Raw genomic sequence first — 14,623 nt, 5'->3', positions numbered from 1 at the left:
AAGAACATAACGGGTCTCCATATTAAGTGAGCTTCTTGTTGGTGGAGGATGTGGTGAAGGTGGCGATTTATATTTTCAGCAACTTGTAGCATGCATTTTGAACAGCCAACCAAAGAAAGTGAGCAGGGGCCATCAGGAAATGAACTTTCCATGCTAGGACTTCTTATTTAACAGATTGAATTCTGCAAAAAGTGTACTTCCCCAATACGCTGTTTGATATTAAAGCCTTTGAGAAAGAGGTTTTGGAAGGGAAACTTTATATATAACAGCATTTGTTTAAATGCTTACCAGCATTTATAGAGCCTTGTCACTTGCTTAGCAGTACATTGTCATCGTCATCCACTAGGAGAAAGGGAAGGAAAAAAAGAGAGGGGGAAATCAATGCATTTATAAATTCACAGTAAAATGTAGCAAGAAAAATAGGGCTGCATAAAATGTCAACATATTTTTATTCTAAAGCAGAAATTGATTTTTCAAAAGTGGTGGTGGAAACTGTTCCCCTCAGTCCTGTTATTTGTGAGACCATTTCCCTCTTCAGTCTTACTTTTCTGCCATTATCTGATTTCCCCCCTCATAACTGCTGACTTGATTTCCTGTAATAATTCTAGACGACCACATCTCGCACCAACAGTGCTTCAAGCTCTGTTGATTAAAGGCAATATTGTATTTCCCTCTGTTAAGAGACACTAATTGCTGCTCAAGCAGGTCTATCAAAAACAGGCATTAAGAAATTATAGGTAGCAATACCAAATGGAGACCACTGTCTAGTATTATGCAGCTAGCGGGGGACCTTTAGTTGGACAAGGTTCCTGAAATGGTGGCAGCAATAGACAATGAGCTGTCACATGTTGCATTTTAACTTTGTGGACAAATTCACATGTATTGTCAAATATCACACAGCAGGGATGGGGAACCTGTGGATCTCTAGGGTTTCCTCTTCTCCGCTTCCCCTCTTCCACCATGTATACCTCACAAATCATCTGTAGGATCAGGAGAACTCCCAGAATTGGGAGAGTGTTTTCTCTGGCAAGCAGAAATGTGCATGTTCTGGTGAAACCATCTTCTTAGTGCGACATTACATTTCACCAATGGTGTGGCTGTGACCTTACTCTTGTTTAAGTCCCATTGAAAAGCATCCATTCTCAATGTTTCAGTCTTATGAGTATTGCTATTATAGGGCCATGAAACTCAGACTCTGTATACAGTTGCTCTGGATGCTCGTTTTGTTGCATTAAAAAAATTCAATGAAAATTAAAATGTGTTTTTTTTTAAAAAAAAATGACTAGTCCCATGGACTGCAAGAAGATCAAACCAATCCATTCTTAAGGAAATCAGCCCTGGGTGCTCACTGGAAGGACAGATCGTGAAGCTGAGGCTCCAATACTTTGGCCACCTCATGGGAAGAGAAGACTCCCTGGAAAAGACCCTGATGTTGGGAAATATGGAGGGCACAAGGAGAAGGGGACGACAGAGGACTAGATGGTTGGACAGTGTTCTCGAAGCTACCAGCATGAGTTTGACCAAACTGCGGGAGGCAGTGGAAGACAGGAGTGCCTGGCGTGCTCTGGTCCATGGGGTCACGAAGAGTCGGACACAACTAAACGACTAAACAACAACAATTTTGTGATTGAGGGGAACCAAAGTGCTTCTTAACACCCTTGAGGTTAATTGTAGGAAATAAATCTCTGCCAAGGTTAAGAGGGCATTTAGGGGCAACGTGAAACTCTGCAGGTACACAGCACGTACCAAACGTTACATGTGAAGCAGGTAGTTGCACACAGGAACCCGTTTTCCCAAGTAACAGCCCAACTGTAGTTCAGTAAATGGTGCATTTCTTAAGTAATGAAAGTAGATTGAATCAGGTGGCATAGAGACTGCTGAGCCAGCGCCCAACGTTAGTTCAATAGCCTGTGACTTTCCTGAGGCTGTCATTGAAACCTTAATGATGCACATTTTCCCCTCCTTGCCACGCTTGAGATGGTTTTCCTCCACACTCAAAATAGTCACGTCTAGCACTGTAATCACATGCGCTTGTGGACTGGACCGGCTGCTACAGGGGAGACTAGAAGTTGCCTTTACCAGGTCAGTGAGCCTAAATATATATTACAGTAATGGCAATGTGATTAGCAATTGCATTGTGAGTTTTTGAAACACAAAATAAATAAAAGGCATCGGTGCTGAGGAGGAGAGCTTTAACGTAAAACAAACAAATGAACAAAAGGAAGTTAACAGACTTAAATAAGCTTAATAATCAGACTATGCATACACAAAAACTAGTATCTGTGCTGCCCATAAATGTGTTAATACAATTTTATTATATAAAAATGGAGCCGAACCTTATAGTAAAAAAGATGGGAAGAAACAAAAATCCAGAATATAAAAACTCTGTAATGTAATAACAAAAACAGATAAGTCTATAAACAAAACCTATGTCAAAATAATATTTCCACCACATATAAAGAACCATAGAATAATCTGGATCTAAATAAACAGTGTGTGATTTATGATTCTTCAGCGCTATTCTTTAGACAGCTAAAATGTCAGTAGACGGTGTTCTAAATGGATTAATACATCTATTTAAGTCTGTTGGGCGTGACCGTTTTATTTTGCTGTTTAATGAGCCAGACCTTCTATCTGATTGTTAAGGTGAGGTTTAAGCCTCCCCTCCCCAGATGTGAGAGCAGGGCAGTGCTGAGGTTGGAGTTGTGTGAATATCCTGGCAGAGCCAATCCAGTGCTGAGGTTGGTGCATCCACACAACCTCAACTCGTTTCCACCCTGACCCATTCTAGCCCCATCCAGGAAAGTCACAGTGGCTGGCGTTGGAAGGTAAACTCTGCCCCACCACACTGGCCACCGTTAGTCAAAGATTTGGGGGCTTTTGTTTGTTTATTGACAGTGAATTGCATTGACATGTCTTTGTAGAACATCTTTGGTGGCTTGTAAGATGCAACATTCACACTGAAAACACAATTTTCTCCCTCAATGCTGAATTCACCAGATATGGTGATTTTTTATTTATTTTAAATCTTTCTTCTTCTACTTCTACTTCTACTTCTTTTATTATTTTAGTATTTGTACCCAGCCCATGTGGCTGGGTTTCCCCAGCCACTCTGGGTGGCTTCCAACAGAGATTAAAAATACATTAAATCTCTCTCATTTGTTCCTTAAAGTATAAACGTACAGAGATATCTAGAGGTATTACTGAAGATACTTTGGAGTGAGAATTCCACTCTTGAGCAACCTCATCAAAGCATCATGTTCTGCATTTGAAAAACCTCAATTCTGAAGTATTAAGTACCGAAGAGAGAATAAAAATCTGTTGCTAAGCCCCCTTTTGCCTTCATTTAATGGACTTGCTGATATGAATAGTTCTTTCTGAATTGGCAAATCCTGAAATGTGAATCCATACCTCCAGACACAATGAAATATGCATTCAAAATCTGCTATGAATGCCTATTCCAGTTTAGGTTTTGTGTTTCATGCTCTTTTTCTCTCCCCCCCTTTTTTTAATAAACCTGTTTCAATCTCATTTGAGAAGGAAAGGCATTTGGTTTCCAAGGATAAAAACAAGCTACTACGAACAATAACGGAAAAGAGGGAAATGGAATTAAGCACCACTTGCCTGATCTTCAGTGAAATAGATTCCTCTCCCATCTGCAGATAAATTGCGAAATGCCTCTAGAGAGAACAAAACAAAACTTCAATTTGCAAGAAAATAGAATAGTTTGTAAAACTATAGGGGGGAAAAGTGGTGGCTTCTAGCATATATAAAACCATAATAAAACATTTTAAAAACTTGCCTATCTAGGGCTGCCTTCAGATGTCTTCTAAAGGTTGTATAATTACTTATATCCTTGGTTATGCAGTTGCATAACTCCATACCCTCCAACATTTCTCTGATGAAAACAGGGGTGTCCTAAGGAAAAGCGGGACATTCCGGGATCAAATCAGAAACTGGGACGGCTTCTGTAAAACCAGGACTGTCTCTGGAAAATAGGGACACTTGGAGAGTCTGTTATTGTGGGAGCCTTTTTTTCAGCTACACCATATGGTCCGTGCTTATTTTGCTTAATGGTTAACCCAGCCCTGTCTCTCTCAGACATTCTTTCTCTCTTTCTCATTTAGGTGGGCCCGCTGTACTGTGGAGCCTCCCGTCATGCCTGCCTCCACCATCTGTCTCTTCAGGTACTTGCTTTTTGTGGGGAGAGGGGGAGCGGCTGGCTGTAGGGCCCTGGAGTTGGACCCTGGACTCCGACCCTAATGGAGCCACAGGTGTGTTCAGGCACCACCGAAATGAACAGAAATATCCTAAGAGGACAGCTGTTTCTCAGAGACATTGGCCAAGTTCATGCATGATGCTAAATCATAGTTTAGTGGCAAATGAGTCTTGGCAAGCCGTGAAAGCATAAGAAGAGCCTACTGAATTGCACATCTAGTCCAGCATTTTGCTCCTGCAGTGGCAGCCAGAAGCCCATGAGAAGCCTACAATCAGGACCCAGAGTGCACCAGCACTCTCACTACCCAGAACTGGGATTCATACCAGCATTGGGCTTGTGTGTGTCCCCTCCCCCCTTTCTCAAGTTCACCCATGAGGAGGAGAATGGAAACATTCACCTGGTTGTTGTTTTTTTTAAAAAAGCAGAGTTTGCTGTTATGTCCAAACCAGGATGTGTCATTAGTTTAAATTATGGCTTATTGAAGAAAGCTAGGATCCGAAACCATGGCTTGATTTTGATTTCGTTTCAATAAATCATCATTTAAACCGATGTCTGAACTGGGCCACTGTGTCAAAGGAGGTAGACAAATGCGCGTGTTGTGCAAAGTACCCAGTATCTCAAAAAAAAAACAAAACAAAGCACTGCTGTGTATGAATGCCACATGCTCTCTTTGCTAGCGTTTTGTGTAAAGTAATGTCCACTTATGTGTGCTGCAGAAACAAATTCTGCTTGCAACATCCTTTGTGAGAAAGGGGGTGGGGAGCGTAGAAAAAGGAGCAGCTGGCCTTGTTTGTGGCTTTCTACTAGTCACAGTGAGCTAGAAGGCGATATGGAAGATGGACTCAAAAAAGGACATTCAGCCTTTGCAGTAATATAGTAACCATCCTCTTCCTGCCTCTAGCTAAACTGCAGGCTTAGGAGACCTAGTATTCTCAGAGTAAAACGGTACATTAATGTTATGGTCTTAACTGCGATTTAATCTCCACCTCCATTTTACAGCAAGTTATAAAGGGGGAGATGCTTTTGATTTAGGTGTTATCACTGTGGATTTCCAGGGAACATGAGTAATGGTCTAACGAGCCTCTTTATTTATTTAACTATTTGTCCTCAGTTCGTATTATCGATGTGCTGCCCTTTATTTCCATTTATCAGTAATCATCTCCTGAGTAAATCTCACTGGCAGCGCTTTCAAGTGTTTGAAAAAATGTATAATATGTTTTTAAAATTTCAGTAAAATAAAAACAGAAAGATTATCAGTGGATTTTCCCCCCCCAACCCCCCCCCACGTTCTTATTCTTGCAATTGTGATTTCTCTTCCAATGACTTTTAAATAAGTAATAATAATAATAATAATAATAATAGTAATAGTAATAATATTTATTATTTATACCCCGCCCATCCGGCTGGGTTTCCCCGGCCACTCTGGGCAGCTTCCAACAAAACACTAAAATACAATAACCTATTAAACATTAAAAGCTTCCCTAAACAGGGCTGCCTTTAGATGTCTTCTAAAAGTTTGGTAGTTATTTTTCTCTTTGACATCTGGTGGGAGGGCGTTCCACAGGGTGGGTGCCACTGCCGAGAAGGCCCTCTGCCTGGTTCCCTGTAACTTGGCTTCTCGCAGTGAGGGAACCACCAAAAGGCCCTCAGCACTGGACCTCAGTGTCCGGGCAGAACAATGGAGGTGGAGACGCTCCTGTAGGTATACTGGACCGAGGCCGTTTAGGGCTTTAAAAGTCAGCACCAACACTTTGAATTGTTATGTTTTATTCCTCCGCTGACAATGCTTTTATCAAACGTGTATAATTTAAGTTGGGATTGTATTAAATTTTAGCATCTTCTATCTTGGAAATGTCCTGTGTCCTGGCAGGGAAGGGGAAATCTCCCAGGGTGAGAGGCTGAGGGAAGAGGCAAATGTTCCCAGGTGAGTGATTAGAGGGTGCATCTTTCTCTGTATGGGATAAAAGTTAGGCTATATCTGTGAGAGAGGACCCTGTACTCTTCTAGCACTTTTCTTTTTCTTCTTTTCTCTTTTCTACTGCTTTTTGCTTAGATTCGGGGGGTGGGGTTAATTGCAATGTGAAAAGTTTTAATAAAACTTTTTAAAAGAAAAAAAGAGAAAATGAACAGTGTCCTGCAGTTTGATTTCTTATTTTTAAACGTTTCTGCCAATAAAGCTTGGAGATTTTTCTCATTGGATTTCCAGAGGTATCTGGTAAGATCCAGTCAATGGCAAAGATCACTCACGCAGCTTGAGCATTTGCTTTGCTCCTGCATGTTCCCTTTCCAGAGAGACAAGCCGCTTTCCAGACAGTAGCTTGTTTCTTTAGCGATATGAAAATTGTCCATGTGAGTTTCCCTAGGCACCTTCCAACCTCACACTTCAGACTAAGAGAACCTTTTCATATAGGTCTTCGTGCAGCTTTCATATGTCTTCATGTCACCATCTCCCCTTATTTTGCCTCTTTATTGGAAGAGACCAATTTTGAAGGAAGGAAAGGAATGTTTTGTGTTTGGTAATTGCAAACCAGCTAAGAAGCTCCAGGTGTATAAAAAGGCATACATGATACTTCCTTTATTTGAAATTGTTGGCATATGACAGATGCACTTTTCAGCTGTGCATTCATTTGTGCTGTGTCCCTTTGAACTGGATGTGCAATCAAATGCACATCTCATCAACATCCTTACACAAATGTCACACTTAACATATTGTTTATGCATGCCTAGAGCTGGGTCAAAGCTAGAAAACAAATGTGTGAAGGTCACTCTCTGCATTGGATGTTTCCATCCTTGGATTTATTCCTACTTTAAAAATAAATAAAATAATAGAAATAGCTGATTTGAAGTCAGACATTCAGGTGCTTTGCCTATCTATTTCAGGCAGGCAGGCAAACCAACACACCGTGAAGCAGTTCCTCAAAACACACACATGTTCACACAAATAATAAGAGCTTATACTTCACAACATGTTTTAGGGAATGGGGTTGGATTGGATGGAGTTGTTCGAATTATGCTCTATTTTACAACAATAATAATTTTTTGTCATTGGTCTATTTAAATCTACATTCCAATTGTTGTTGGACTCCACCTGCCCTCAGCCCCAGGCTGATGGTCTGATGGTCAGAGACTGTGGAAGCCTATAGGCCAAAGTGCATTTTCTGATCCTCAGAACATTCAGTCAGTGAGTCACTTCTCCAGCAATGGATGCCAAACTACTGCATCAAGTGAAAATCCTTAAAACGTATTAGCAACCAAGGAAATGTTTTTACGAACATCCAATGTGTGTAACTTACTTGCCATGGTCTTAAGACGAACCATGCAGCACACAAAATCAGGAAAGTTTATCCTCATCAAGGAGTCACCGTATCGCACGGTCATCAGCTGGAGGGTTGTGTCATCGATGAACAGACCTGCAAACAGCAACAGGAGTAGGCAAAGGAAGAGATTATAATATATTTAAAAAGGAAACATTGTCCAGTAATGTTCACCAATGGAGTGTTGTCAACTTCCTCAAACATTCCAATCAGGGCCACTTCCTATATATATATATATATATATGAAAAAGGTTTATAAAACAGCCCAGAATCTGGAAAGAGCATTGTGTGGGTGAACAAGAGTCACGGCTTTACAGCCCACTTGCAGGAATGTCTTCTCTGCCTCACTGATTTCCAGGTAACCAGGAATAGGATGCAGCCTTAGGCAACTCAAACACAAAACTCATGGCACGGGGCAGTCATGTGGGTCTCTGGCTGAAGGAACAGGACCTTAGGAGGGCTCACAATGGCAACAGGAATCCCTGGGGTGCTAAAGTGCTGCTTAGTATTTTCTCTCCTGTCTGCTTAGAAGGCAAAGGGGAAGAGAGAGAAATGAATGATATAATCCTGGGCCCGGAAACAAATGTTTGCAATTCATTTGACTTCGGCATATCAGTAATTAGATGCAGGATTTATAGGGTTGAAGGAACCTCTCCAAAGGAACCTAGAATCTACTGACTCGTAAAGTACAGGAAGAAGCCGCACATCTTAAAGAGGGTTATGCTTTCCCCCGAATTCTGCTCTTGGGGCAAAAGAAGCTGACTTTGCCATATTTATATTCATACTACTTACAAAGACACACACGCCTCCCTTTCTTCTGTTCAGTGCCTGTACTGTTTGCTGTTTGCCTTCAAGGACTGCACAGCATGCAATTTTCCTCCCTGTGTTACACTTTATTGCCTTTATTATCACCATACCTTCCTCGCACCTTCCTTTATGCGGCACATTAGTGATAAATTCCAGATAGCGGCATTGAGAGCATCTGCCCCCACTCCAATTGCGCACCAGGAATCGTAACAGTCTCTAGAGGCCACCTAACTCCCCCCTCCCCCCTCCTCTCCTCTCCTCTCTCCTTCTGAGCAATCTCACTTAAGTTTGCGTCTGTCATTTGATCACACTTTCTTTTTCACTCCCCACCCAGGGGAGGGGAAAAAGAATTAACATGTTAAGGGCATAATGCAGCTTAAGCAGCTATCTAAAAATCTAAATGCTCGTCACTAAGGCAGCGTTATTGGATCGTAGCTTCCTCTGTGCAGTGTGATGGATTGCATATATTAAGGTTACCAGGTTTTTTTCAATGAATCTGGGGGCACTTTAATTAATTAATTAATTAATTAATTACAGTGGTACCTTGGGTTACAGATGCTTCAGGTTACATACTCTTCAGGTTACAGACTCCGCTAACCCAGAAATAGTATCTCGGGTTAAGAACTTTGCTTCAGGATGAGAACAGAAATTGTGCTCTGGCGGTGCAGCGGCAGCAGGAGGCCCCATTAACTAAAGTGGTGCTTCAGGTTAAGAACAGTTTCAGGTTAAGAATGGACCTCCGGAAAGAATTAAGCACTTAACCCGAGGTACCACTGTACTATGTTCGGGACGTTGATGCTGCAGTGATGGCGGTGGCAGAGGGGTGGCTGCCGCCTTGACCTCAACCGCCACGTTTCCCCTTCCTCCCAGGCTTCTATCTCCTTTCTCCATGAGCCTGGGCAGCCCCTGAGTTGTTGATTCTTCGGTGGTGGTGGGGAAGCAGTGTGCAGTGGGTCAGGCATGGAAGGCGGAGAAGGAGGGCCAAGAGCAGCAGCGGTGGTGAGGCTCGGGCAGCGCGATGCCTCCCTTCCCATCGCAGCAGCCCCAATCCCATTTCTACTTGTGTGCAAGCAGGAGAGGGTAGGGATCCCTCAGCTGGGAAACGAGGCTTCACACTGCCTTTCGGAGCAGCCCCATCCCAACTGCTACTTGCGTGCAAGCAGGAGGGGGCAGGAATCTCTCAGGCAGCACAATGCCTCCCTTCCCATCGGAGCAGTCCCAATCCCATTCCTACTTGCGTGCAAGCAGGAGAGGGCGGAGATCCCTCAGTTGGGAAGCGAAGCTTCACACTGCCTTTCAGAGCAGCCCCATCCCAACTGCTACTTGCGTGTAAGCAGGAGGGGGCAGGGATCTCTCAGGCAGCACAATGCCTCCCTTCCCATCGGAGCAGTCCCAATCCCATTCCTACTTGCGTGCAAGCAGGAAGGGGCAGGGATCCCTCAGCTGGGAAGGGAGGCTGCCTGTTGCTTAACTGAGAGATCCCTGTCCCCTTCTGCTTGCACGCAAGCTCTGATAGGCAGCATGAAGCCTCCCTTCACAGCTTAGATGCTGGGGTCAGGGAAGGTGGAAGCAGCCCTGAAGCTGCATCTTACAGCCCCTGCACTGCCATCATATGGGGACTTCCGAGCAGCTCCTGAAGCCAGCCAGAGCCAACAGCTCTGGGCTGCTGAGACTGCCGCTGCTGCATTTCCTGGGGACGTTAGATGAAATCTGGGGACATTCCAGGGATGGAATTTGTCCGAGGACTTATTCGCAAATCCAGAGACTGTCCCCGGGAAACGGGGACATCTGGTAACCCTGGCACATATAAATCTAGCCACCAAAGGACTCTGCTGAAAAACATCAGGAACTGGGGAAGCTAAGGGTTAAGGTTGGAGGCTTGGTTGCAATTCCAGGATTGTTCAGCAGATGTCATTGCGAACTCAATGGATTCTGACTTCATGAAAGAAACAATCTTCAACATTCTGCAGAAGGCGCCAGAATTGGAATTCGTGATAGTAAGGTCTCTAGCTTATCTTCCCCATTCTTGTCTCTTCCAGGGCTTGTGACCAGGGTTTGTTTGCTATTTTAAAATAAATAAATAAATGAACTACACCTGTCACAGCAACCTGACACACACCCCAATTTAGTAGGTGAAACTTTTTCCATTCCTAATCTCCATATCAGGAGAAAAGCTTCACCGGCTATATTTCTGTTTCAGAAACGTTTCCACAAAGATGTATCAGATTTCAAAACATAAATTGGCCTTAACTGAAAATACATTCAGAGTTTGTCAGCATACCTTCTTGCTCTGTTACTCTTCTCAAATTGGAAATATATAGGAATCCAGAATTATTTTCATCTTCTCTTTCAAAAATGTCCTGGAAAATATTTAAACCCAAGATAATATGTACTAGAGGCAACTCAGTTGTATGTAAAGTTTGATAAGGTCAGAACTACAAAAATTGTTTATAAATCCATTTAGAACAGCGTGGCACAGTGCAGTGAGGGTTTCATGTTATTATAGGGTGAAAACCTCTCTTCTCGGGAAAATGAGATCATTAACTATTTAAAAAGTACGAAAAGGAAGAAAACAGGAAAAGGCCAGAAGAAAGAAGAGGGAAGCAGCTGAGAGTTTGGATTCACACAGTTCAGTCATACCTTATACTTATAGAGATTTCGCCAAAGCTTTCCAAACTCTTGCAACGTGAGTCTTCCATTATTACTGGCCTGTAGATGTGGTCAAGTTTTAAATACATTTTGATTGTGTTGCATGTTAACAGATCAACTTGCGCACTGGCTGGTGGCCCAGAGTGGGGAAACGATCAAAACATTAGTATCTATGATTTGCCTCTCTAAGCTTTATGTTTTGCCTGGCTTGAGCAGAAATATGGTGCTGTAGTGCACTTTCGGAATTGTACCAAATCAGATGATAGGTGTGTGTGTGTGTGTGTGTGTGTGTGTGTGTGGCATATTTGATGGCTTCCTCTACAGTCATACCTCGGATTACAGACGCTTCAGGTTGCACATTTTCGGGATACAGATGCGACAAAACCCAGAAGTACCGGAAAGGGTTACTTCTGGGTTTCGGTGCTCACGCATGCGCAGAAGCACCAAATTGCGCTTTGCACATGCGCAGAAGTGGCGAATCGCAACCTGCTTGTGTGCACACACGGCTCTGCAGGTTGCGGACACTGCAGGTTGCAAACGTGCCTCCCGCACGGATCACACTCGCAACCCAAGCTTCCACTGTATTAAAAAAGGAGAAATCCTCCCCCCCCCCAGACATAGGACACATCAGGAAAAGGCAGTATTAGAACCTGTCTGACATGCTCAATTTGCTGAGAAATGTCACAAGTACATCATTACTAAAATCCATTAAATTTCAAAAACCACAAAGACTAAGAAACTACAGTCCCACTTCATCCGATGTATAAAGTGCTATCCTGAGTTATAGGTATATACTCTAATGTTTTGTTCTTTGCAGGGTGTAAAAATTGAGGTTAGAGGGAAAACAAATGCAGAAAAGTACAGTGGTATCTTGGTTTACAAACTTAATCTGTTCCTGAAATCCGTTCTTAAACCAAAACCGTTCTTAAACCAAGATGCACTTTCCGTCATGAGGCTGCCTGCCACCGGTGCCCTTTCACCATTCGGATTCTGTTCTTAGACCGAGGAACACTACTTCCGGTTTTGCGGAGTTCGTAAAACGACTCGCTCGTAAACAGAACTGTTCTTAAACCGAGGTACCACTGTACCTAAATTTTGTGGTAGTTCACAAAACAGTTTTTGATGACACGGGTATCCTGGCATTGGTAAGCCAATTCACATAAATGATTCATTGTAATTCACACGATGATTTCATTTGAAGTTTGAGGTTCCTTTGCTTCAGAATGGCTACTTTAAAGTCACTTTAAAAATATTTTAGAAGCCTTTGTTCCCTGATTTGCTTTGGAATATTGTCATTTCTGAAGTCAGATGGTGTCAATTTTTTTGTCTATTATTTTGCACAGAGACTATTCTGGATTCACCTTTTGCAATCCCCCAAATCATGTATACTCCCCTATAACTCAGGATAGAACTTCATGTAACTGATGAGGTGGAACATGTTCCACAAAAGCTTATACCAGATTACATTTGTTAGTCTTCAAGGTGCCACACGATTCTATATTGTTTTTGCTGACAAAATCTAGAACAAGCAATTTTTTAAAAAAAAGTTGCTACAATAAATTTTGTTTCTTGAATGTGAAACACCTGCTTTGCTTAGGCAGTAAATACATTCATTTCCTATGGTTGAATCTCCTTCTAAATTTTAACAATAATGGGAACATATATTTAGCTTGTATCTCCATATATATTTCACACGCCATTAAAAAATGTGTAAGATCTTCCACTGCTAATTAAATACATAAACAGACCTTAGCATTCCAAGTCTGGTCTATCGAGGGACACAGATTCAAACAAGTTTGTTTAAAGGCAATCTTTAGTTCTCTATGCATCAAGTGTTCAAAATATTAAGGGACCTGGACATGAATGATAGTTGAATATTAAACATGATTTACAGAAATAAATAATTGTTGCAATTACTTTGGAACAGAGCATCTTTCAAACCCTGCAATAATGCCCTTTGGGCCTTGTCATAGCCCAAGAGATAGAAATGGGAAATTGAAAACCACAAATTTAGAAACACAAAAAGGACACGGTCCCTTGATTATTTGGATTTCTTTCCCCCCAAACTCCTCTCAGGTGCCACAGAAAAGGCTTCCGTCATTGTCTAGGGATGGAAGAGAAGTTTGGTTCTGTTTGTTAATGCAAAAGTATCTAATTAGCACTTCTCAAAACAATATGTGAATTGAATTTTGCCCTTACTTTGGAATGCACATCTGTCCGAATTTTGCAATGCAGTTCTCCAGCCGAAAAATGAATACAAAAATACATATACAAAATTGCAATATATTAGGCAAATATGGGGAAAATGTGCTTATTAGAAGAAATGCACACCAAAAGTATGATGAATTCCTCACTGAACTCAGAAATCTAGCACATCAGGAAAAGACTGGGCTAGATTCTGTCTGGCATGTTTGCTTTCCATTTGCAGGTTGTTGCTTTTTTTTAACATGGGAGAATGTTCAAGCATGCAAGTTCCCTTCTTCTGATTCATATGTAGAAATGCAACAGTCTGGAAAGGGCTGTCGTACCTGATATTTGAACTGGTACTTTGGCTGTGAGAGCCCACACTAGATTAACAATGTGCTTTATTGCATACTCCTCGCCCCAAAAGGAAATAGGCAGCTATGGTGACCAGTTCTAATAGGCAACTAATTCAAAGTCAGGCAAATGTAAAAGAGAAACACGCTTCACAGTTTTTTGTTTGGTTTTTCAGGGGATGGTTGTGGTGGTATTGACAATCTAGTGAACTATAGCTATTATTCATCCTGTGTTACCTGCGTCTTCTATTTAGATAGTTCACGCAGCGATTTTACTGTTAACAAGACAACATTGGAAATGTAGAACAAAAGGGATCTTTGGCGTGAGCATAAATTCTATCACATTTGCCTTCCCTTTCTCCTAGACATTGAAACAAGTCTGGGCATGAAATGTAGTCAGATAGTTAGGCTTTTCTACGCAACATAAAGTCTTCTTGGATGGAAGATTGGACTGTATCTAGGTCCTGATAGGAAGTGATTTACAGAAGTAGGCAACATTTCAGGTGTTTCAGGAGAGGGTTGTTTTGATCTTGTCTTTCCTACCTGACATTTAATCAAAAAGGGGACCTTAGAGGGAAGAGTTTGGCCACTTATAGATTCCCTGCATATGCAGTGGGCAGATCTCATGGCAAATATTTACTTGCGGGGCTCCTGCAGTGGGAAGCACAGCCATAACTCAAAGCGGGGAAGGGCAGCGTAAGGAAGGTTTATTGCATTTGTTGAAAAGATACATCCATCAGAGCTAAAAGGCTCCTGCACGAATCGAAGCTGAATCCATCTCCGCTTCCCCGACTGGCCATTAGATCTATAAACGGATAAATCAGAAAGCAACAGGGACAAAGAATAAGGAGGTTAGGGGAGGAGGCAGGCATGAAACGGTCCACTTGTAACCCGTGGAATTTGGAGTCAAAGTGCCACTACTGCATGCTGTTTCACACGTCACATTTTGCAAAATATACCAGAGGGGCAATTGGAAAAGGACTAGGCCTTGGATTATTTAAGGTTGATTTAAACTCTGTTGCAGCATTCGAGGAACTTCAGTAATAGTTGCAAGGAATATATAAGAATTAAGATATACTAAGAAAAAGTTTAATTAT

General features: G+C 42.1%; 1 protein-coding gene across 3 annotated transcripts in view; it reads right to left on the bottom strand.

Moving 5' to 3' along the window:
* Positions 1-14,623, bottom strand: part of CAPN13 (calpain 13) — an 85,180-nt gene that overhangs the window by 914 nt on the left and 69,643 nt on the right. For 2 of the 3 annotated variants that reach the window (XM_081903984.1, XM_081903985.1), the window contains 6 exons: positions 14,258-14,331; positions 10,981-11,049; positions 10,622-10,700; positions 7,513-7,629; positions 3,625-3,680; positions 289-342 (listed from right to left, as the gene is read on the bottom strand). In XM_081903984.1, the coding sequence (XP_081760110.1) occupies positions 316-342; positions 3,625-3,680; positions 7,513-7,629; positions 10,622-10,700; positions 10,981-11,049; positions 14,258-14,331 (422 nt within the window). In that variant the 3' untranslated portion in view covers positions 289-315. Of the gene's footprint in view, positions 1-288; positions 343-3,624; positions 3,681-7,512; positions 7,630-10,621; positions 10,701-10,980; positions 11,050-11,972; positions 12,843-14,166; positions 14,332-14,623 lie in introns of those variants that run through there. The other variant, XR_014166244.1, reaches the window with a different exon arrangement.

Source organism: Podarcis melisellensis (assembly GCF_964234715.1).
Source record: "Podarcis melisellensis genome assembly, chromosome: 3".
NCBI classification, from domain to species: domain Eukaryota; kingdom Metazoa; phylum Chordata; class Lepidosauria; order Squamata; family Lacertidae; genus Podarcis; species Podarcis melisellensis.
Note: the sequence above shows the minus strand (reverse complement) of the source record. Positions and strands in the feature narration are given on the sequence as shown.